General features: G+C 34.0%; 1 protein-coding gene across 1 annotated transcript in view; it reads right to left on the bottom strand.

Moving 5' to 3' along the window:
* Positions 1–24437, bottom strand: part of ABCA13 (ATP binding cassette subfamily A member 13) — a 493610-nt gene that overhangs the window by 284036 nt on the left and 185137 nt on the right. The window contains exons 31-34 of the mRNA XM_074199032.1: positions 22342–22560; positions 12714–12910; positions 6283–6440; positions 1387–1617 (exon numbers count right to left, since the gene is read on the bottom strand). Of these exons, the coding sequence (XP_074055133.1) occupies positions 1387–1617; positions 6283–6440; positions 12714–12910; positions 22342–22560 (805 nt within the window). The remainder of the gene's footprint in view (positions 1–1386; positions 1618–6282; positions 6441–12713; positions 12911–22341; positions 22561–24437) is intronic.

Below are 24437 nucleotides of genomic sequence, written 5' to 3'. Positions count from 1 at the left end.
GATAGAAATGGGGGGGTGGGAAGGACTTAGTTGCCAAGATGAGATTGTTATGGAAGCATAAATTGGGAGTAGGAAAGGATCTTAGAAGTCATCTAGTAGCCCAATCCCTTAATGTTATACATAAGAAAAGTGAGGCTTAATTGTTCAAGGTCACACAGGTCATAACTGGCAAAACCAATATTCAAAACTAAGACTTTGATTTCATTTCCAGAACTGTTTCAGTTTCCACTAAACCATATCGATTAATCTCAGATGATCTTTCATCCATACAGTGTTCTATGGCTCTAAGAGAAAGTTTATTCTGTAGCTTCAAATCAGCTTTTTTTAAGTCAATGTTTTTTGGTTCAAAAAAAAAGCAAAACAAAAAAGGAATCAATCACATTACATCCAGAAAGCAATCAGTTTTGTTATTCATTTGTCAAAAACTCATAATGATTACTAAGGATAGTTATCCATCAACTTGAAATTACTACCATTTTGAATGAATGCATTTCTTTTTGGTGGTATTAATTCAGCATTATTCCCTCAGTGTCTGAATTTTTCAGAACCAGCAGATGTATAGATCTCAAAATTATAGTCCTCCTTCACTTTGATGTATACGGCATTGAGTTTTTAGTTAGAAGTCATGGGTTCACGTCCTGCCTATTCCACTTACTATCTGTATGACCTTAAATCAATCAATCTCTCTGGCCTCACTTTTTTTATCTGCAAAATAAGGGGTAAAGGCTACATGAAACTAAATCAGGGCTAAACACATTTCTAACCTTCAAGTACTATTTAAATGTATGTCATTTATATTTTTGAAAAAAGATATCACAGCATAACTTTAGTCTCCAAAAAAAAATATTTCTAAAGTCTTAATCCAAAAGCTGATCTTGCAATATTCCTGGAGTTTCCAAAGGTCACAAAGAAAAATTCTTTTTTTTAAAAGGATTTGATTCTGTAAGATTCATAGCCCCACTTCTGAAGCTGTTAGCAGTACAGATATATGATTGAGATATTGCTACCAAGCTCATCAATATTAAATCTTTGATACCATTACTTCAGTTAGAGATCACAAAATGATTTGAAAGCATTTAGAATATCTACTAAGATTGGATGAAAAATGCTTTGAATAAAAAGACAAGATTATCTAATGCTCTTTTAAGTTCATGATTATCTTTGACACAAAACTATGAGATGGACCAGAAAATTAAAATAAATGCCAGTATTTAATATTTTCCATTATACTTCCTTTCTATTTCTATCTCCATGTAGAAATTATTTTGTTAGCTGTCTGACTGTAAAAGCACAAATGGTGAAGAGAGGAAAGTTCTTAAATTTTGACTTTTCAGAGATATTCTAAGGGTATTTAAAGGAGTGATAAAAGCAAGAAATGCCAAATACCTCTTCTAAGGTGGTATCTGAAATCCCATAGCCGGTTAGATGTAGATCATGTAGATTTTGATCCAGAGCCTGAAAGAGCCCTTTAAAGCATGCTTTATCTGTATCCTTTGGAATTGCATAAGTCAGCTCATTCCCATCATTTTCTTTAAGAAATGCTTGTGGAATATAGATCTGTATCAGAGAAGTTACTCTATCTATGACCTTGGCATCTTGGATCTCCAGAATGAAAGGCTACAAAGAAGAAAGGAGAATAACAAAGAGAAAAGAGGTGAAATCCACAAGTACTTCAAACAGACGTCAGTTCATTTGAATTATTCACTAGAATTCAAATTAAGCAAAGTTATTCACTAGCACATACATCAGCATGGACTATAGATTTGCTTCTAAAATAAATCAACACAGACACAAGAAAGCTTAATAAATACATCATTCATTTCATTTCTTTCTACCTTAAAGGTACTCCTAAAGTCAAATCTAAGATTAGTACAGGATACAAATTCTACAGGTATCTATAGACCACCACAATGTTTTTGTTTACTACCTTATCACTTTCACTAAACTGTGAATACATAAACCCATTTGGCCTTTAATATGAGAGAATAAAACCAGAGTTTTTGTTTATTCATAAAAGGGGAAAAAGTTGAAACCCTGAATTAAAAGCAAAAATTATTATCATGCTATTCTATGTCTTATATCTAGGATAAAAAGATAGTATTAGTAAAAGAAAGCAATAGATAGATTAAAAAATTCATCCCTATTATGGTGAGGAGGAAAGAGAAATTGAAAGCTCATGCTTACAAATGTTAGGTCATTAATGTTCCCTCATCTTCCTTCCTTTCACTGACTTTCAGATTTTATGAATGTCTATCCCTTCATTTCCTGGTATTTCAGGAACCTTCTACATTGTACTTTCTATCTCCATCACTAAAATGGAACCAATTGCTAAAAACCAAGCTATTATCCTTTCTTGCCCAATCCAATGATTGTGTCTTATCTATCATCATTCTCTTTGATCATATTGTATTTGACATTATCGACAATCCCATTTTTGAAATTTTCTTTGAACTTTGTAACATTGCACTCTATTGTACATACTGTTATCTCTGTGCCTTTTCTGTTTTTCGTTACCATTAACACATTTTTATTTAGCATTTACTTCATTAGTTCATCTTCCCATCCACTTAATAAGGAAGCCCTCATGGACTCAAATCTCGAGTCATTATTTTGCCTACCCTATTTCCAACAATGAATTACATTTTTATGGTCTCTACCATTTATACAGTAATAGCTCTTAAACTGGCAATCAAAATCTGATGTTGACCTTATTCCCTTCTCATAATTTCAACTGCCTTTAAGATGTTTATAGTTAGATGCCTTCCCATTATCTCAAACTCAAAATATCAAAAATTAAAGTCATATTCCCTTCTGACCAAAATTTTTTTGAGATAGCCCTTTTCTATCAATGATACCATCATTTTCCCAGTCATCTATTCTCAAACTTTGGATTCATCTTTAACTTTTCCTTCTCTTTCTCAATTTTTCCTTCAAAACATGTTTTATTTTATCTTTGTATACAACCAGAGCCACCATCATAAGCTAAGTCTTTAACACAATTGGGCTCTTTCAATCATGTTTTAAAACAGTGGTGTCAAACTTGAATATATATGAAAGCCATTAAACCATACATGAGGATCCCTGTGAGCCACATGATGACTTAGAAAATCACATATGTTTATGTGTGTGCAAAGATATATAGATATAAATATCTATATCCACACATAATATATAAATGAACACATTATAGCAGAAAGGAACTGCATTTTAATCTTGATACTTGGAAGTGTTATGAATATGTGGCCTTTGTGTTTGATACTTCTAAAATTTCTTTCTGACTTGTATTTTTCTACTGTCAATCCATACTATATATTTCTACATATTAATATTTCTAAAACATTGTTTTATTCATGAGAAACTATGTTGTAGTAAAAATAAAAGACCTTGGTTTTGCAGCCAGGAGAAATGATTTTGAATCTTAGCCCATCCATATCCTGCTATATGACCTTAGATAAGTCACTATGCTGATATGACCTCAGTCCCTTCATTCATAAAATAATGAGTTTGTGTTGAAGATTATCTTTATTATGCCTTATAGGTTTAAGTCTATTAATTTATGAATTCTGGTGGCCCATAATCCTTATCTTTAGAATGGTTGAAACAGTAACTGTTCTGACTATCTTACAAGGTCATGGTGAACCTTAAATAAAATATTATACTAAGTGATAGATGAGTATCCATGACACAGTATGGTATAGCATAGAAAGTAGAAAACTACAACCCATGTATCAAATCCAGTCTGCCTCTTGTTTTTACTATAGCTTAAGAGGTAATAATGTGAGGTCTTACAGTTTGGGGGTTTTTTGCAAGGCAAATGGGGTTAAGTGGCTTGCCCAAGGCCACAAAGCTAGGAAATTATTAAGTGTCTGAGGCTGGATTTGAATTCAGGTACTCCTGACTCCAGGGCCAGTGCTCTATCCACTGTGCCACCTAGCTTCCCTGTCTTACAGTTTTTTAACAAAATTTTACTCAAAAGTGTAAAATAATTTCTTAACATGTGGGCCATACAAAAATAGACAATAGTGGAATTTGGCCCTGGAACCACACTTTGCTGAACCCTCACATGAAGGTAAGGAGCTGAATTTGGAGTAATGAATACCAGGATACAAATCTCACCTTAGAAATTTACCAGCTGTGTGTTCCTCATCTGTAAAATGGATTTGAATACAATAACCTAACTTATGGGACTGTTGTGAAAATAAAATAAGGTATATATAAGGCACTCCAAAAATATGAATTGTTGGCATTTTTCTTTATGCTAATATTTGAGAGAGAGTGTATGTCTCTCTATACAAATTCATCTCTTTTCTATCCCCTCTACTTGCCATTTTCTTTTCTGCTCATTACACTTTCCTCTAAAATGTTCACATTAATCACAGAATTTAATTTAGAAGTCATCTCAAAGGCTATATTAAGCAACATGTACCTACATATTAATCCTTTCTACATTAACCTCAATAGATAGTGATATAATCTTTATTTGATCTTTCTCCAGTCACTGGAGATGCTAATACTTCATTCTTTGGTATTACTCTTTTTGTTGGGCAGTTTTTTTTCCATCAAAGCTTATTTTAAAATACTTCAACTTTTACCCATTATTCTGGGTCTGCCCCATGGAGTCAAGGAGAACAATTTTAATCCTCCTGTCATATGACATTTTATCAATATGAAGAAATATATAATATGTGTCCCCTACTTCTTCTCTTCTCTTATTAAAAACTCAAATTCTTCTCCCTGAAGCCTTCCTTATTTATTCTTGTCAACCCTGATTTCCTAGCTTCCTGACCAGACAAAGTGCCACACTTTTTTTTGGCCCTTGTTTATACTAATTCAATACTGCATCATACTTTTCTCTATTCAAGGGCATTCAAGAGCAGAATTTATGTATCCAACCTACTGCTTTTGCATTTACCACACCCAAACTCCCAGTTGAACAGCATTCTATCCTCTTTGGAAAGCCCACTGAACTCAGACATATTGAGTTCCTCAAGACTTATGTTTGTTGGCAGAGGGCAGTCAGCCACAAAGATGGACTGAGACAAATTCATCTCTTTCATATCTATCCTTGATTGAGATGCATCAAGAAGCAAGATACTCATAGTTCCCAATGGTTTTTCAAAGACCATTTTCCTGTTTTTCTAAATAAAGTCAAAATAAAGAATTTTGAATCTAGAAACTGGGACTGTCCCCATCACCCCCATTAGGATCCTGCAAGATTCTGCCAAAGGCCTGAATAGTCCCAATGCCATTGATCCTCCTGAAAATGGATGAGTATCTTTTCTCATCAACAAGATTATAAATTTCTCAAAAACAAGAAACAAGTATAATACTTATTTCTGTATCTTGAATTTCTAGGCACAGCATTATACTGGAAAGCCCCCAATAATAACTTGTCAAATTTAATTCAAGATATAATTATAATTATTATTACTGTTGCATAAAAAAGATAATTAGGACATAAAATAGCTTCATGCATAAGAATTCACATACTTTAGACCTAGAAGATTTATTATAGATTATTCAGGCTAATATGCTCATTTCATGGCTTTGAAAGGAATGGAATGACTAGCATATGGAAGAGGCATTTGGTTCATCGTCCTTGGCTGCCATAGTGAGAACTTGGAACAATGAGCAAAAGCCAGATTGCATGCTCCTTTAGGGCAGGGATTATTTACTTCTTTTTATCCTCAGTGATAAGCACAATATCTGCTACATTATAGGCTTTTAATAAATGGTGATGGGTTGATTGATTTTTTTAAAAAAAAAAGAGTTTAAGAGCAGCAGACTTGGGCTTCATGGTGGGGGGGGACTCTTAAAAACAGAAAAATCTCAAAGAAAATTAAATTACCCTTAGAGGTAATAGGATATACTTAAGAGGTCCTTAATCGAAGACTGGATGACCACTTGCTAGAGGTGTTGCACAAAAGTTAACCATAAAGGAAGAAATCGGATCCTACAGCTTTCCAACTCTAAGGTTCTTTGACACTGAGGTCCAAGAAATTTTAAGTAACATCTTAGTGGCAGAAGACCTAACCTAAGAATTATACCCCTGATATCCAACACCAGATTCAAAGTTCTTTCTACTATCCAACACTAAGTCATGATAGCTTCTATTATAAACATTTATTACTTTTCCCCATCAGTAGAATTTAGGGCTTAGATTAGGGATGGCTTGGTTTTTGACTTTGGATCTCCAGAGCATTACATAGTACCTTAGCATACTCTACACTTCATAAATATTATTTGTAAAACTAGAACTAAAGTTCTAGTTTCTTGTCTTACTTGTTTTGTCAGTGTCAGACTGAACCCATGGCCATAGGTTTCCTTCAGGCTGGAGGGAGAACCAGAACATCTAAGTTGTCCATTCTGGAGTATGGCAATGCGATCACTAAGCACTTCTGCCTCATCAAGATGGTGGGTAGTGAAGATTAAGGTTCGACCTGCATTTCAAGATTGAAAAAATATCATAGTTTATATTATAATACACTCAAAAACTTATAAAGTCCCAGTAAAATATCGAAACTTTCATGTTCAAAGATATTTCTGGAATTATCTTTTCAGACTGTCTTATGCCTCTTTTTGTATCCCCCAAAGCACAGCAAAGCACATAATAGATATTTAATAAATGTTTACTGATTGATTGATAGGGAAATTGTAGTCTCTAGAAACCGAATAATTTCTAGCAAACTGTTGCTAGAGCTATGAAATGATCCAATAATTTGGGAATATAATCTGGAATTATGCTAAGATGTCCAAATCTTTTCATTCAGAGATCCTATTGACAGGTATATTTGGCAAAAAAAATGATCAAAAATATAAAATCCAGAAATATAATGTTACAATGTATACAGTGATCTAATGCATAAAATATTTAAAATAGAACCAGTTATTTTTCAGACAAGAGTTGGACTAGATGACTACTAAGACCCCCTCAAACTTGGAATTTCTCTGATTCTGGACATATCACTACATAGCTTAGTGCTTTCTATTATCTCATGCTTTTCTGAAAAGTTTATATTTTTGCAGGCTAAAATATATTGGAAAATGGATTAGGTAAGGGAACATCAAAGTAGCTCTTTTCTCAAAAGAAAAAATTATTCCCTAATGCATATAGTTTATAAATTGAGTTTTCTTTTTAATATCCATGCACTTTAAGTCAGGAGACAAAAACATTTATCATGAAGAAAAGACCTATATTAATTTTATCTCTTTATTTTCTTAATATGACAGAATGACAAACCCCTATTGTGTTTTTCATATTTAAGCATTTTTCTAGATAACATAAAAAAGATAAATAAATTCTTTTATAAAGGTATAGATGGTCATTTAATTGATGCAGTTCTATTGTTAATTAATCTTAAAGAATATCTAAAGTCATGTAGAGAGATTTGAAAAATTGCTATTAGGATTTAAAATTACAACAAAAATAAACTCCAATCATTTTTATCATTCATCTTCTGAAGTCACTCTGGTTTTGCTATTAAGATACCTTCCTTTTTTTAATAGAAGCAATGATGACATAAAAGATTAAAAATGCAAATTTTGATCAAAAAAGTAAACACAATAATCAAAGAACAACTTCTATAAATATTTTTCTTAATGGATAAAGAAGAAAACTGCCCTAATTTCTATTTAATAATGGTCCAAAACTGGGGCAGCTAGGTTGCACAGTGGATAGAGCACCAACCCTGGAGTCAGGAGGACCTGAGTTCAAATTTGATCTCAGACACTACTTAATACTTACTTAGCTGTGTGACCATGGGCAAGTCAACTAATCCCAATGGCCTAGCAAAATTTAAAAAAAAGAACATAGGGGACATGTGTGAATATGCCTCAACTGAATAGATTGATATGTAGGAAATAGTTCTTTTCCCTAAAAATACTTCCCTTAAATTTGTGACTTCAAACATTTTTCTACTGGAGATAGAGATGCTATATAAATAATTTCCTTACAATAAGATCCTATAATTTGTTGCACTTCCTGACATGGAAGTGGTCGTGTGTTCATGAAGTCTTTTCTAGACTTGCATAAACTCTAATAATTTTTAAAAGCTGCAGAAATTTATGAAAATAATTTTCTAGGTCATGGAAGGAATAAAATATATTTTAAGAAGTACCCAGTCTAATGAATCACAAGTGCACTAAGCTTTGAAGACACAGGAATATTTCATTAGCTCTTGATATGAACCAAAACCTATTATCAGATTTATATCTAGTTACAAAATTTAAATAACTTATTTTCATGATATTTTTGTGATCTGCAGAATTATATCACCTAGAATATCAAAAACAATAGATTTTGAATTTGGATTCAAAATTCAAATCTATGATAGTATATTGGCAACTTTGGAAAAATCATTTAGCTGCTGTAGTCCTTGGTTTCTCAATGAACAAGCTTTTACTGTGCATTAGACACTGTTCTAAGTGCTGGGGAATAAATGGAATAAACTGATCAATGGCAAGGCTACATGTAAAAAACTATGTACATATTATATGGAAAACAATACCAGATTAATGAATGAATTATTAATTCATCTCCCAGGGAGATTGGGATTAAGGAAGGCTTTCTAGAGAAGGTGAAATAAAATCTAAATCTTGAAGGAAGCCAAATGAATTAAGATATGGAAGATAGTGGAGTTGGGGATGGGAGCTTTCCAAATATAGAGAATAGTCAATGCAAAAATATTGAGAGAAGAGTTACAGTGCATAAGGAACAGCAAATATGCCAAAGAAGCTCAATCATAGGATAAATGGAGGGGGGGAGTTAAAGAATACTAGGAAAAGGGCAGATAAGTTGTAAAGTAGATAGAGTACTGACCCTGGAGTCAGAAGGACCTGAATTCAAATCCAGCCCCAGATACTTAATAATTGTCTAGCTGTGTGATCTTAGGTAAGTCATGTAACCCCATTCTTTTAAATAAATTTTTTAAAAATTTTTTAAAAGAACCTGGAAAAAAGGGAAGGGATCAAGTTTTAAAAGGCTTTAAACATCAGAGGATTTATATTTGATCTTGAAGGTAACAAGAATGCACTGGTATTAATTGAGAAAATAGGTGTCAAGGTCAAAGACATACTTTAGGAAAATCACTTTGGTTGCCATTGGGCATTAGATCAGAATAGGGAGAGATTTGATGCAAGGAAATCAAAGAGAAAGCTGCTGGAACAGTTCAGGCATAAGGTAAAGAAGTGTCTATAGAAAGGTGATGGCTTTACTAGAGAAAAGAGGATGTATAAAAGAGGTATTACAAAGTTAAAAATAAGACTTGATAATAGAAGAAGGAATTAGTCTTCAAATTCTGAAGTCCTATGAAATTGTTACTTTAGCATAGCTAAATTGCTTTTATTAAGTTCACTGCTAACAACTGAGGTGAAATAAACATTTATTCTTTGATCTTGAAAATAAAATGAGGCAGAGAAAAAGGGTCATAGTAGTTGTTAATCCAATTTCAATATTTTACAGAGAATGAGCAGATCCAAATGAAAACTGAACTAATTTATGATTGTAGATACACATGGAAATAAACTGTGAATTATAAGCCACACAGAAATGGAGTAGCAGGTGTTTTCCTGTGCATTTATTCATTAGAACATCCCAAAGACAATATTGATTTGAACTGAAAAAAGGGAACTAAACCCCTGAATTCAAGCAATAGAAACAGTGATACATTTAATTAATATTCTGTTATTTGCAATTAATTTCAAATGAAAAATTTCTAAACTATTCATATATCTAAAATAAACCAATCTACATAAATTTAAATAGTTTAAAATGGAATTTAGATAAAGGAAAAAGAATATGTCCATAACAAATGATTATGGAAATATTAAGAATTTTATCTGATGTTTTAAGATTTTGTGATATATTTCATGTTAAAAAAGTTCCTAACCTTTTAAATCATTCTGGCTCATAGGTCATCTAATTTTCAGAAATAGAATATTGGATTGGACAAAATGATATTCCTAATCTGGTGTATATTGATAAAGAGATGACACAGGGAGCCAGGATCAGAGGCAGAAAAAGCTAGGTTCATATTCTCCTTCTGACACATACCGGCTGTGTAACTAATGGATAGCACTTAACCTCTCACTGATATGAATAAATCTTGAAAACTCAAGGTTGGAGGGTTTATGCAGATATGTATTGGTAGAAGGAATCTTCTCACTGGAAGCTCCCTGTACCAAGGAAATCACAGGTCTGGTTAATCAAACAACCTATATTGAGCATTTACCACTTGCAGCACAATAGGTTAAATATTAGATACAAAAACATAAAATCAAAAACATTCTCTGCCCTTGAGGAGCTTCCATTCAAATGAGGAAGACATGTGAAATATATATGTAAATATGTATGTGTGTGTATGTATACAAATAATATATGTACTGTATAAAAAACAGAAAGTAACTTTACAGGAGAAGGTGTAAGTAGCTAAGTTGGGATGTGGGGTGAGGAGGGCAGAAAAAAGCTTCCTACAAAAAAAGTATCATAGGACCTGAGTCTAAGAGGAAAAGATGAGTAGGAAGGGTACCTCAAGCATAGAGGACAGGTAGTTTTATGAAGGTAAGAAAATTAGAGTTAGAATATCACTTGTGAGAAACAATAAATTAACCAGTATAATTAGAAAATAGAGTTTGTGGAAGAGAAAAGACAATAATAAGACTGGGAAAAGAGGAAGGAAAATTTCTGGTCTGGATGGGATACATATTACTCAGTTCACAAATATTTTTAAATTTTATTCATTTAAAGCAATGGGATTAAGTGAACCATTTCCCAAATATTTACCCCCCAAAAGAACCATGAAATGTCCACCAGATCCTGTAATGATTGAGAAATCCAGTGAGCTACTATAGTGACTTACTTCACTCTGGGATTGCATAAAACATTAGCCAGATGCCCTTGGACAAGAGAAAAGGTTCTCGTTCAGTTCCTCTCTTCCTCCCTCGTTTCTCTCTCTCTCTCTCTCTCTCTCTCTCTCTCTCTCTCTCTCTCTCTCTCTCTCTCTCTCTCTCTCTCTCTCTCTCTCTCTCTCTCCCATTTTCAAAGAGGGTTCCTGTAAGTCTGCCATCTGGCTATCTGTCCAGTCCCTTGTCCTTTCCACTGGTCTATGAGGGTAGAGGTAGACAATACCAATTCTACATATGCCTGACAATTTAGAGATTTTATAAATGCTAGAGAGATTTAGGTTCAAAAACTGCTTTTGACCCATCTATACTGGCTGTGTGACTATGGGCAGATTCCTTTCACTTTTTTGTTTGTTTGCTTTAAGCTATTACTATAAGACTATAAATTGCAGGAAAGGTGTTTCATTATGTGGGAGCTCCCTACATTAATGAAATTCTGATCCCACTTAACCCTGTTTACTTCAGTTCTTCATCTGTATGATGAGTTAGAGGAAATAGCAAACCCACTCTTGTATCTTTGCCAAGAAAACTGTAAATGGGGTCATGAAGAGTCAAGCATGACTGAAATGACTCAACAAACATGAACTTTTTTAGCTGAGCCGGAGGCCATATTCCTTTCTGTCATTAATAGCTTCCTTGCTTTATCTATTTACACTTAAAGTCTTTAAACGAATTTTCTTCTTTCTTGTATCTGGTAATATCGGACTTTCTCCCTCTATTTCTCCCTATTGGTCACTCTCTTTTACTCCTTTTTCCCGCAGTTTCTCTCAGAACTAGACCTCAACATTCTCTTAATCCATCCCAATGGGAAATTCACTATTCATCAGTCTCAGTCTATGTCCCAAGGGAATCCTGGAGAAATAAAACAAGACACAGTTGTTGAACTCTTTCCCTCAGATGAAGGGGTATCCCAAGCCACAAGATCTGTTCAGTTCTCTAGTGGAGCTCTCAATAAGCTTCTGACATTTGGATTTCAGCTTTTGTGACTTTTCTATGGAAGCATGGAAGGCAAAAAGAACTAGTGGTGGAGAAGGGTACTAGGGGTTATGAATAATTAGCTTTCTCTGTTCTTAGTTCATTGAATTGCTACTTTGAATTCTTAGTGTCCTGGAGTATGAAGATAGTTGGAATTGCTTTTATTTCTTGTACATAAAATGAATAGAAGAATCAAGTATATTCCAAAGACAATGATTGATAGTTGAATGGGAAGTCCAATTTGGTTATTCCATAAGCCCATATTTCTTGTAGAGTTGCTGTAGATTGGCATAAGCATCAACTCAAACAAAAGTAGCATGAAAGGCACACATTCAAAGACATTTATCACAATAAAAGAATGTGAATCTATCATGTTTCAAGGATGAAGCCCCAAGGACCCCAAAGTACTATACTGATACCCATAAGATATCAAAGAAAGGAAGGTTTCTTGTGAGTTGGATGGATGAGATATTGATGATTTATTTTTTGAAATAGAAAAGAATCTCAAAGTATGAGAAAATATGGAAGATTTATTATATATACTAGCAGTGGGAGTACACAAAACATTATTATATTGGTAAATTCAGCTTTTTTAAACTAAGAATGACTTAAATACAAGGCTTATGAGACATGAAAGGAATAGGGTGAATAAATTTAAAACTCTTACTGGTTTTTAATATGAAATTATTTACTATAATCTCAGGAAATAATTTCTAAAATAATATTGTCCTGATGTCTCTTGATGCAAGATTTAGTCCTATAAATGATTGACTATTTTAGCTTTGTTATAAATGAATATTATCTTATCAGAAGAAAAGAGAATAGTGATCATTTCCTACCTGCTCGATACTTCAGTAGAATATCCCATATGCTGCGGCGAGCACAAGGATCCACACCACTGGTAGGCTCATCCAGAACAACAACATTGGAATTTCCAATAATAGCAATGCCAATTGAGAGTTTTCTTTTCATTCCCCCAGAGAGAGATCTGATGTGCTTGTGTTGGTGGTGGGTTAACTCCACATCTTCAAGGGTCCTGGAATATAAGAGAGCCTATTACTATGGTCCACAAACTACTAATATTGCTTTTTTATAGATCTCAACCCAGTCAAAATATTTTTTTAGAATTCAGTAGAGTTGAGAGTTAGCAATATGCCTGGCATCAAGAGGAGCCTAAACTTAAATTCTTTCTCTGAAACTTAGTTGCTATGTGACCATAAACATGTTACTTAATTTCTGTGTTTTATTTTCCTTATTTCTTAAACCAGTTAATGGAATCTGTAATACTAAATTTATATGAGAGGTAACATAACATCATGGATAAATAGGAAGCACTTATTAAACACCTACTATTTTCCAGCGACTGTGCTAAGCACTTTACAAAATTATCTCATTTAATCATCACCACAATCATAGGAGGTAGGCTTTACTATTATTCCCATTTTACATTTGAGGAAGCTAAAGTAGACAGAGGTCAAGTGACTTCTCCAGGATCACATAGATAATAAAGCAAGCTAGATCTGAACTCAGATTTTTCTGATCCCACCTAGCTGCCTCTGCCTCTCATATGGTTTTCTCTGAGCTAAGAAGTTTAATTTGATCCTTTGACACATAATGACTGTGTGACCCTGGGCTAGTCAGTTGACTAGTATTAAGTATTCTAGGCAATAATCAATAAAAAATAAATCTCAGAGGAACTGCTGGCCTACATTGGTAGAGTGAGTTCCCTCCTTCAGGATAACCTGGGTAACTTCTTATCTCTTCCTAATTTGTAATTGAACACTGTCTGGCACCTAGTAAACACTTTATAAATGCTGGTTGACTAGTGATTGACTTCATTTATACTCATCAGAGTATGCATCTTTCTGTATAAATCTAATCATGTTAATTCCCTTGTCAAAAGTATTCCGTATTCCTCATCAAATAAAGAATAAAATTTAAACTTTTTAACCTGGTATCCACAGTTATCTACAAACTTACCAACTCCCAGTCCTTCTTTCAAATTATGACTCTTTATTTATTACTCTCCATTGTATACCTACAACATATTTGCTTTATTTGGGTCCACCGTGTCTTAAACATTTCACCTTTTGAATTCCCACCAACTTTTAAGACCCAATTCAAATACTACATCCTCCAAGAATCCTTTGTAGACTTCTTCAGTCACAAGTAAAAATTTCTTTTTCTCTTGTAGCCCTCTATGACTGTTCTGTACTATCAGATCATATTCTATAGCATAGTTATATACTTCCTTATCTGTCATTGAATTCCATTCTGAACTATAATTATACATTACAAATCTGTATAATGTTATCTTTTTATATCCTGAGCACCTAGCACATAGTAACCTCTAATTTTTCTTAAATGAAAGAATGAATAAATAAATAAATAGCCAAAAACATTATTGTTTTTGAATCAGCAACAGTATAGGATGCCCTTTAAATGGGTATTTGCTTTACCTATATTGTGATCAATTGTCTCTTAATTCTTAATCATCTCTTAATTCATTTCTGCTTGTAAGTAGTTAATGAATATTTTTAATATTTTGAATATTCATTTCTCTATAGAAGTATTTTTTATTAATAAACATGAATAGATCAACTACTCATCAGTCCAACAATTTACAGCAAATTAAAGACAGTAGACTGTAAATAGTTAGCTTACTACCACCTGTGTAGACTCCATGCTTACAATACTGAGTACCCTATAACATCAAGATGTCATTCTTTAAAATTAAATAATAATCACTGTGCTTCAATAGATCCATGATCCACTGAAGTGGATACTCATTTCAATCTCACAGGTTTCACAAAAATGCATCCCTGCCTTCTTATCCTATGCCACTCTTGTTTGTGTGGCAAGCTACCTTACACATTGAAGATGGTCAAAAATATCTGAAAAATGAATGGAGAGCTGGTGTCAATAATATGACCATTCACTAGTTCCACTAGTTCAAGAAGTTTTGCCCAGATCTTGTGAGTAGAGATGCATTTAATTTTTTTTTGCATTGACATACTGAAATGTTCGTGTCCTGTATTTGTGATTCCTATCATCTCCATTTTTTCATAAGCAATGCTTTAACTTTCATTACAGGTACATCTAATCCATTATGCTATTTCATTGCCTCTCATAATTTTGATTCCATTAGTGCCTTCCAGTGAGTCCAATTTGCTAATCTATTATCTAGGTTCTAAAACTAAATTCTGCTCCAGGATATTGAAGGGGAACATTTAATATGGTCAAATGGAGCTCTCTAAAAGAAAGTTGAGATTAGAATTTGTTCTACCAGAAAAGTACATCTTCACATATTCTAATTCACTGTGCAGCAAAGCTAGGCAGACATTGATAGAAACTTAATTGGCTAAAGCTCTGAGGACCTACTATTAGAGTGAATGGTGACAGCACCATATACTTTTACACATTCTGATTTTTTTCTCACAATTTTTTTATTTGAAATATAAGCTAACCTACATATTGCTATACTTCATGCTCTTTTTCTTTTCTTTTGATTACTTGAATTCACCTCTAGCAACAGATTTAAGGTAATTAGGTAGAACTGGGAGAAAAGAGAAGACTTGTGAATCTCTTTTTAGGTTTTTGCAAGGCAGATGGGGTTAAGTGGCTTGCCCAAGGCCACACAGCTAGGTAATTATTAAGTGTCTGAGACTGGATTTGAACTCAGGTACTCCTGACTCCAGGGCCAGTGCTTGATCCACTGCACCACCTAGCTGACCTCAAGACTTGTGAATTTTAACCACATATTCAATCTAGCAAATGTTTCTCTCATTTAAAAAACTATGGTTTATTTTTACATTACAAACATTTCCATATTATCCCTGCATGCCCAGTCTCTTGGAACATAGTAAAACAATTAAGCAAAACTAATACAATAAAAATCTGAAACTGTATGCAAAACTCAGTATTTGTAGAACCTTCCCACCTCTCAATTTTGAAGGGATTTTTTAATTTTACTTTTTTATTTTTTAGTTTGGGGAGGTTTTTTAGTGTTTTTTTTAAATTATCAGAAATCTAATTTTTTTCTATTGTGTTCTACACTATTGAAAAGAAAAGAAAATTTCTTGTACCAAATATGCATGATCAAGCAATGACTATATACAAAAGTTCTTTAATGACTATATAAAAAATATTTGTCATTTCAGACTCTAATCTATCACTTCTCTATCAAGAGGTAAAAAAATATTACATTATCAGTTCTCTGAATTAAGATCCTCATTGTAGTAATCATTCTACTGATGTTATCTGTTTTTTCTTGACAGTCTTATTATTGTCTAATTTTTCTGCTTCTGTTCATTTCATTATCAATTATAAAAGTGTTCAAAATTGTTCTTTTTTCAATATTGATGCTATAGTTATAAATTGTTCTGCAACCATTTATTTCACTTGGTATCATTTCATACAAATTCATACATGTCTTATCTTAATCATTCATTTGCTCATTTCTTATAACACAATAGTATTCATTACAGTCATATACACAATTTATTCTCTCATTCCTCAGTTAAAGGTGTTGGCACTACAAAATATAGTGCACTTTCTATTTATTGATCTCTTTTTTGTTAACTTTTTTCATTCCAAATTGCTTTTTACATTTGTATGCATTCATAGTATAAGCATCCATGTAGCTTCTTTCCCACAACACCTTGAAAATTTATCACTTTCCTTTAATGTCATCTTTGCCAATCTAATGGTTGAGATGGGAAATCTTAGAGTTGTTTTAATTTTCAATTCTCTAACTAGTAGTGTATGGCAAACCACTCTAGTATCTTTGCCAAGAAATTCCACATGGAGTCACAAAGTGTCAAACACAATTGAAAAGATTGACCAATAACATCTATGGGAAGAATTTCTTTCCTGAAATTTCCCATGTGAAAAAAAATCACAGTGGTAATTTCATAAATATCTAGCAGGAATACACATGTTCATTGGGAAGACCATGGACCTACTCAGTTGAATAATATAAAAATAGCTCAAATTTTAATGGAACATTCAAGTGGACAGGATACATTTCAAAATCCAGCCCTCTTTCCACTTAATTATACTCTGTAACAAATAATATAGAGGAAAATAAACTTATATATCCACTATTTGGGGGGAAATCCATTATTGGTTGCATAGCAGAGATTTTTTACTAAAATGGATCATAATGTTTCAGGATGACTCTAGACTATTAGATTCTCCCTCACTAAAGTTCTTGAAATAAAGGCTGAATGAACATTTGTTGGGTATGTGGAGGGGATTCTTGTCCAATTGGCAATTGGATTAGATGGACACTGATATACCTTCCAAATCATATATTCCATGGGTGCCTAAAAGAAAAGTCACTATTTCAAATGCCTCCCAAAACATCTTAAAAACACTGTTAACAACATAAAGGAGATACTTTGCCTAAGACTTTGATGAAGTACCAGTCACTGGATGAAACTTCAGAAAGAAGGCTCCTTCTCTCCACAAAAATGAAGGCAGAACAATCTTAACCAAAACAAAGAAGTCAGGTGACATAAACATGGGATATAAATCATGGTCTTCAAGACTGTGTGGTTCAGAACTCTATGGAGCATTAAGTATATTTAGAATCCCATGGGGACTTCAACTAAATTTCCCCAGATTGATCAACCATGAAAAAAATTTACTCTCATCATGAAAGTGGTCTACCTTATGTGCTTTATACTGTTTTTAGCTTGTAAAATAAGAATAGATGCTATATGATTCAATGGAAAGAGCACTGATTTGAATTCAGAATATATGAGTTAAAATGCATTTCTGCCATATTAGTTATGTGACCTCTGAAAGTCATTTACCCTCTCTGATGTCTGAATTCATCATCTATAAAATAAAAATCTTGGTTTAGATGAAACTGTTGTGAGCAGAATTTAACAAAGGGCAAATTGAGTCAACTCTCCAAACAAGATATCATTTATTAATAGTAAACTGGGTCTTATAGTCTACCTCCATATGGCCCACTACCTTTAAATGATGGCACTTTTTAAATCTGGGTGTGTCTTCCTTCTGATTGGCCTGACAGTATACCTCCCTGATTAGTGGACATTTTAAGAAAATGGGGCTAAGAGTTCTCAGCTCCTCCCAATTCCTTCAACTTGATGGGGCATCAGGGCAGGCAGGACTAATCAGCACCTGGGGGAAGTAGGCTGGTCTTCAGATATGTCTGATTATCCCTCTCTAACATTTTAAGGTATGCTAGTAACTCTATTGCCTCCTGCAATCTTGACTAGAAAAACAAAGGACGCCTCAATCAGGTTTTACCCGGTTTTTAATTCCCTATTGAAGAACAGTTCACCCCAAACTTTGTTTAGGGAGCAAGTTTGGGAGTCATCCCCTAGGGAAAACATAACTGAAGCTGCCTTCCATTAATGTGGTAAACAGAAACAAGGGGACAAGGAGCCCAACCAATTTCTGGTTAAGTAGATGCCTTGGGGACTGGGAGCAATCTCCTAACTCAAACTGTCTGCTTTTCGGAAGTGAGTCTTGTCAAAAGAAGAAAGGGATGGATCACACAGAAAAAAATTGGTTAATCACAATATTAAATTTTCCTTAACCCCTAAAGTCCCTCCCAATTCAAACTTTATAATCATTTAATCATGGGAATTTAGAAGTTTTTCTAATTCAACCTTTAACTAAAATAAAGGCAGCTAGGGGTAGCTAGGTAGCACAGGCCTGATCCTGGAATCAGGAGGACCTGAATTTAAATTCAACCTCAGACACTTAATCATTACCTAATAGTGGGACCTTGGGCAAGTCACTTAACCCCATTGCCTTGACAAAAAATGAAGTAAAATAAAATAAAGGCGGCTAAGTGGCCTGAAGTCAGGAAGACCCGAATTCAAATGTGACCTGAGACATTTATTAGCTATGAGATCTTTGGCAAGTCCCAACTTCAGTTTCTTCTTCTGTAATTTGGGAATAATAATAATCACAAAGGTTATTATAAGGATCGAAGTGACATAATATTTGTAAACATTTAGTGCCTTGTCCCTAATGGGTAATATATGAGTGATTATTATTTAAAACAAAAATCCTAACAATATCTCTGACAAGTGGTCACAGAAACCACAATGAGAAGGAGGTCTCTAACACATCTGAAACTATTTGTTCCAATTTTGGACGGTTTTAATTGCTGGCATTTCTTTTTCTCAGTGAGTTCAAAACTACATCTCTACTATAGTGAAATATTAGCCTTAGTCCTATCCTCTGGGACCAAATACAATAAATCTAAGCCCTCCTTAACATTGCAGCCCTTCAAATATTTGAAAATACCTAAAGTTTTGTTCTCAGGTTCAAAAAAATCACTACTTTTTCCAATCAATCCACAAATTGCACCATTTGTAGTTCCCTTACTATCCTGGTTATATTCCTCTGGATCAGGATTTCCAGTGTCCCTTCTAAAATGTTTACAAAGAAGTGGACAAAGTATCCCTGATGCAATCTAAATAAGGAAGAATAAAGTAGGCTATAAAATCTGGACATGATTCATGAACTTTAAAATTACTCTTTTGACTTCCACATCCTACTGCTTACTGCTTCTTTCTTGGTATTGTCTCATTCTTAGTATTTGTATCACCATCATACAGTATTGTGCCCTTCATAAAGAAGTCATAAATGCAAATTTAGTAAATGACCAAGTGATCTTTTTATTAGCTTACATGAAGACCCATCATCATCTGAGTTTGCTTGTTTGGTTTTTCACATTTCTAGTCACATTTGCTTGTGTCCTGGTTATATGTTCTGTCACCTCAGGAATGTCATAGCTTAGTCCTTGGGAACCACCAAATCAGCAGCAGTGGCAGCTGCTTTCAGAGTTCTAGACCCACAGAGTTATGGGGTCTGAAAGAAATCACAGGGGTTTCTTTGCTATCACTAAGACAGGACTCAGTTGTTTTGCTCATATTTAGATCTGGGTCCCAGTTTCACTAAGAGGAGGAGCAGCAATTTAACAGAGTTTGCTGCCCCATGGGAGCCAGAACCCTCCTCATGTTCTAGGGCAGAAAGGAGTGCTTGGAACCTCCCACAGACCAAAGTAGGCTAGGAGAGTAGTCATAATCTCTCCTTAAAGCATAACCCCTTGGTCCCAGAAGTATCTGAAAATAGCAGCAAAAAACCCCAAAAGCTCACAAAAGTGAGCCTTCCACCTTGGAAGTAAAGGCCCACCTTAACAAAGAGTTAAATTCAAGTTGTAGTCTGGAGAAATGAACTAACCACAGAAGAAGAAAAAAAAAACCTGACCATAGAAAGTTACTTTGATGAGAAGGAAGATCAAAATATACCCAGAAGAAGATAACAAAGTCAACACTACCACATCCAAAGCCTCTAAGAAAAATATGAATTGGTCTCAGGTCATAGAAGCACTCAAAAAAGGCTTTTGAAAATCAAGCAAGGGACATAGAGAAAAAATTGGAAAGAGAAATGAGAGTGAGGCAGGAAAATCATAAAAACTAAATGAGCAGCTTGTTGAAGGAGACAAAAAATAATCAAATGGAAAAAGAGGCACAAAATAATCAGTGAGGAGAATGCCTTAAAAATCAGAATTGATCAAATAAAAACTGAGATACAAAAGCTTACTGAAGAAAACAATACCTTGAAATATAAACTTGATCAAAGAGAAGCTAATGATTTTATGAGAAAATAAGAAACAATAAAACAAATCTAAAAGAATGAAAAACTAGAAGACAATGTAAAATAACTCACTAGAACAACTGTCCTAGAAAATAGATCCAGGGCAGATAATTTATAAATTATTGAACTATTTGAAAGCTATGATCAAAAAAAGAACCTAAACATAATTTCAAAAAACTATGAAAACTGCCCTGCTATTCTAGAACCACAGGATAAAATAGAAATTTGAAGGGATGCCATTGTTGAAATAAATATAGAGCAATTCTTAAACACAATTTTTCCTCATCTCATGATTTCTAAAACCTTAATCTGGTTTTATCATTCTGAAATCTGAATGCAATTTATAAAGTTCATTAACTCAGAATGAATTTTGAATTATTAAAAATACATATACATACATCAAGGGTTAGGGTTAGGGTTATAATTAGTGCAAGAATTGAGACAGAAGGATACTTAAACTTTCATAGCAGAAAGTTCATGTTAAAAACTTTCATATTTGTCATTCTTTCAGAAAAGATTTCCTGATATGCCTCAACTGTTTGCTCTTCTGCCAAATAGCCCTTGATGCCAAAATATCTTCCTTCTGTCTGACCCTAATCCCTGTTCTTGCTGCTTAAATCCAATTCCTTTATGAAGAAAGAAAACTTTGGGTTAACATGATCAGTATGTATTACAACAACAGTCATCTAAGTGTAGACAAATGTTATTTTAAGAGCTTTTCCAAACAAAAATAAGAATCAGAAATACAAAAAATAATTTTACAAATAGCTAACTAAGCCTATTCCTGTGGCTCCATTGTTAATGGCTTTGCTCCTACACTTACATTTTTGAAATGGTGAAAATGATAATCACCCACAATAGACAAGTTCCTCCCTTTTGCACCAACTTGGCCTTAAGGATTTTGAATTTTGTCTGATAAAGAGAGTGTCTATGCAGATAAAAATCATGGAGACATGAAGTATATATATGTGAGTATATGTGTGTGTGTGTTCATGTATACATTCACCTTTAGGCATGATGGATACTTCCATTTATAGTATAAATTAACAGCCTTCTTTTCCCCTATGACCTACCCTCCCTGTTTCTTCACTAGCATAAAAATCGATCCATAACTTGAAGGATTTAAACCAGTCAGGTCTGACTTCCCATGGACCTGGTTTCCCTATCATTGCCCTGGTTATTTTCTTTCATGAGGTAGATATATGTCCTCTACAAATTACCTCTTATTTTAAAAATTATAATCAAATCAATCTTGAATTGCCCTATTGTTCTAATCAAAAATCTTGTGACATTTCAGGGGGGTAAAGCATCCTTTCTTGCTCACCATTTCAAGATTTGCCCTCTATTATAATGAAAATTCCTTGAGGATAAATACTTTCATTTTTGTGTTTATGTCACCAGAATTTAGCATAATACTTTACACATAATTAGCACAATACTTTTTTCATTTACTTTATTCACACATTCATTCTTTTGTTCATTTCCCCATCATTCAAAGGCTAGTTCAAGTATCAAATTCTTACTAAAATCATAGATTTATTTCAACCCACATACATAGATCTCACTCTTAACTCTTTATAACTAAATAATTCAGTTTAATAACAAATTGTGTCATGAGTAAAATGTTTTTCTCAGCTATGTCTATAATCTGCTTTTGTTCTTACTTAATGCAGTATACATTAAGTATTAAGTCTTTTAACTAAATCAAATTCATTCTTTAATTTATTCTCTTTCAGAAATCTAGTCCAAACTTCCATCAACATTTTCTAGTATTTTTGTTGTCCTAAGAAAAAAGGAAATCAGAGCAATAATACTAACTTATTGACTTGTTGATACAGCTGCTTCTTTGTCCATAGTGGTGCCTTTATTGTAGCAAATAGCAATAAATGTTCCCAAACAGATAAGTTGTCAAATAAGACATCATGCTGGGGACATACACCCATCTCCATCCTTATGGCAGCAAGCTGTGTCTGCATGTCCTTGCCATTAATAATGATGGTACCAGAACTAGGAGGGTACAGTCCTGTCAGCAGAGATCTGGAAGAGAAAAGAAATATCCTCAATGGCAACAAGTCAACAATTCACTAAGTGATGTAGTCATATTATAGGGAGGTTCAAAGACATAGTTACTACACGTTTGTTTGGTTAGTCATCTAAAACAAAACTTTTTCATAACCTCCCATTTTTTCCAGGGTTTTTCAGTGGCCATACTTTGACTGATGATTGACACACTAGCCATGGTTTTATCCTTTTTCCTTTTTATAGATATATGCCTTTCTAACATCATCCTCTGGTACTACTTTAGAGTATGGAGTTCATTCTGGATAATTCAAAGCTCTGACAAATCTTACTAAAATCAAAAGACTTCAAAAAATGTCCAAGAGTGCAAACTGTATGTCTGCCACTGGTGGACATTCCTAAGTTCAAAGAGGCACAGTCAAAAAAGTTCACTGATGGATGATGAAATTTTGGGGCATAACCAACAGTTAAACTGCGTATCACTCAGAGAAGTTGCAATCTTCATTCACAGAGGAAGTGTTCATGGGGATAAAAACATGAAATTGAAGTATAAAAGTTTCACCATTATCCTTGGCAGCTATTCTGCCTAATTTCAGATTTTAGCACCCCAAATCCCCTTTTCTCCATTCGCAGATCTACCACTCTGTTTCAGGTCCTCATCCCCTCCTGTCAGGACCATTACAACACCCATTTTGGTTGAATTCTCTGACTCTAATCCATCTTTCTCTTAGCCACCAAAGTGATCAACCTACCTAAAATATGTTTCTTAAATGATCACAAAGAACAGTTCTGACTATGGTATTCTCTTGCTGAATGACCTCAAGGAGCAGCTTTAATTCTTGGATCAAATATAAAATCCTCTGACTCTTTAAGTTCTTAACAATTTGGCCTTGTCCTACCTTTCCAGTCTTCTTTACACTTTACTGCCCTCCATGAATTCTGTGATCCAGAGACATTGTCCTTCACCCAATCAATCAATAAGAACACACTTTAAGTGCCTACTTTTTACCAGTCACCCAAACTCACAACCTAAATGTCATCTTCAATTCCTCACTCTCTCACCCCCCATATCCAAATTTGTTGTTGATCCTGTCAATTTACCATCTTTATAACATTTTTGATATTTTGTCTTCTCTCCTCTGACACTTCTAGCACTTTAGCTCAGACCCTCATCACCTCATCCCTGACTATTACTATTTGGTTTGTCTCCCTGCCTCAAGTCTCTCCCCACTCAGACTCACGTCAAATTGATTTTCCTAAAGTGTGTATCTAATCATATCATGTCTCATCCCCACACCTTCCATTCAGTAAACTCTGGTGGCTACCTATCAGCTCCAGAATCAAATAAGAAATTTGTTTGGCATTCAAAACCTTTCAGAACCTGATCCTTCGCAGGTTTTTTACTTCTTCCTTCTCCCTTATCCCTCATTCATGTATTCTGAAATCCAATGGCTCTGGTCTCCTTGCTATTTCTCAAATGTGACAGCCCCTCTCTAGATTCTAAACATTTTCATTGACCATCTCGCATGCCTGGTTAATCTCTCCCTCCATTTCCTGGCTTCCTTGGTTTCCTTAAAATCCTGGATAAAATGTCACATTTTATAAGATACATTTCTAGATCTCTTTAATACTAGTATAATCCATCTAAGGAGTATTTCTAAATTATCTTATTCATACATTTTTTGTTTTCATGTTATCTCTCCTGTTCAACTGTGAGTTCCTTGAGAGCAGAAACTGTCTTTTCCTTTTCATTGTATTTTCCAATATTTATCATACTTTTTGGTACAAGGCAGGTTTCTAATAAATGCTGGTTGACTAACTGAAATACACATATAGATGAAAATCCGAGAGCAAACCCTCCCCTCTACAAGTCAGAGAATCTGGTAGAAATTGTA

This window comes from Macrotis lagotis, chromosome 8 (genome assembly GCF_037893015.1).
Source record: "Macrotis lagotis isolate mMagLag1 chromosome 8, bilby.v1.9.chrom.fasta, whole genome shotgun sequence".
Classification (NCBI taxonomy): domain Eukaryota; kingdom Metazoa; phylum Chordata; class Mammalia; order Peramelemorphia; family Peramelidae; genus Macrotis; species Macrotis lagotis.
This window is presented reverse-complemented; position numbering and strand designations above follow the sequence as displayed.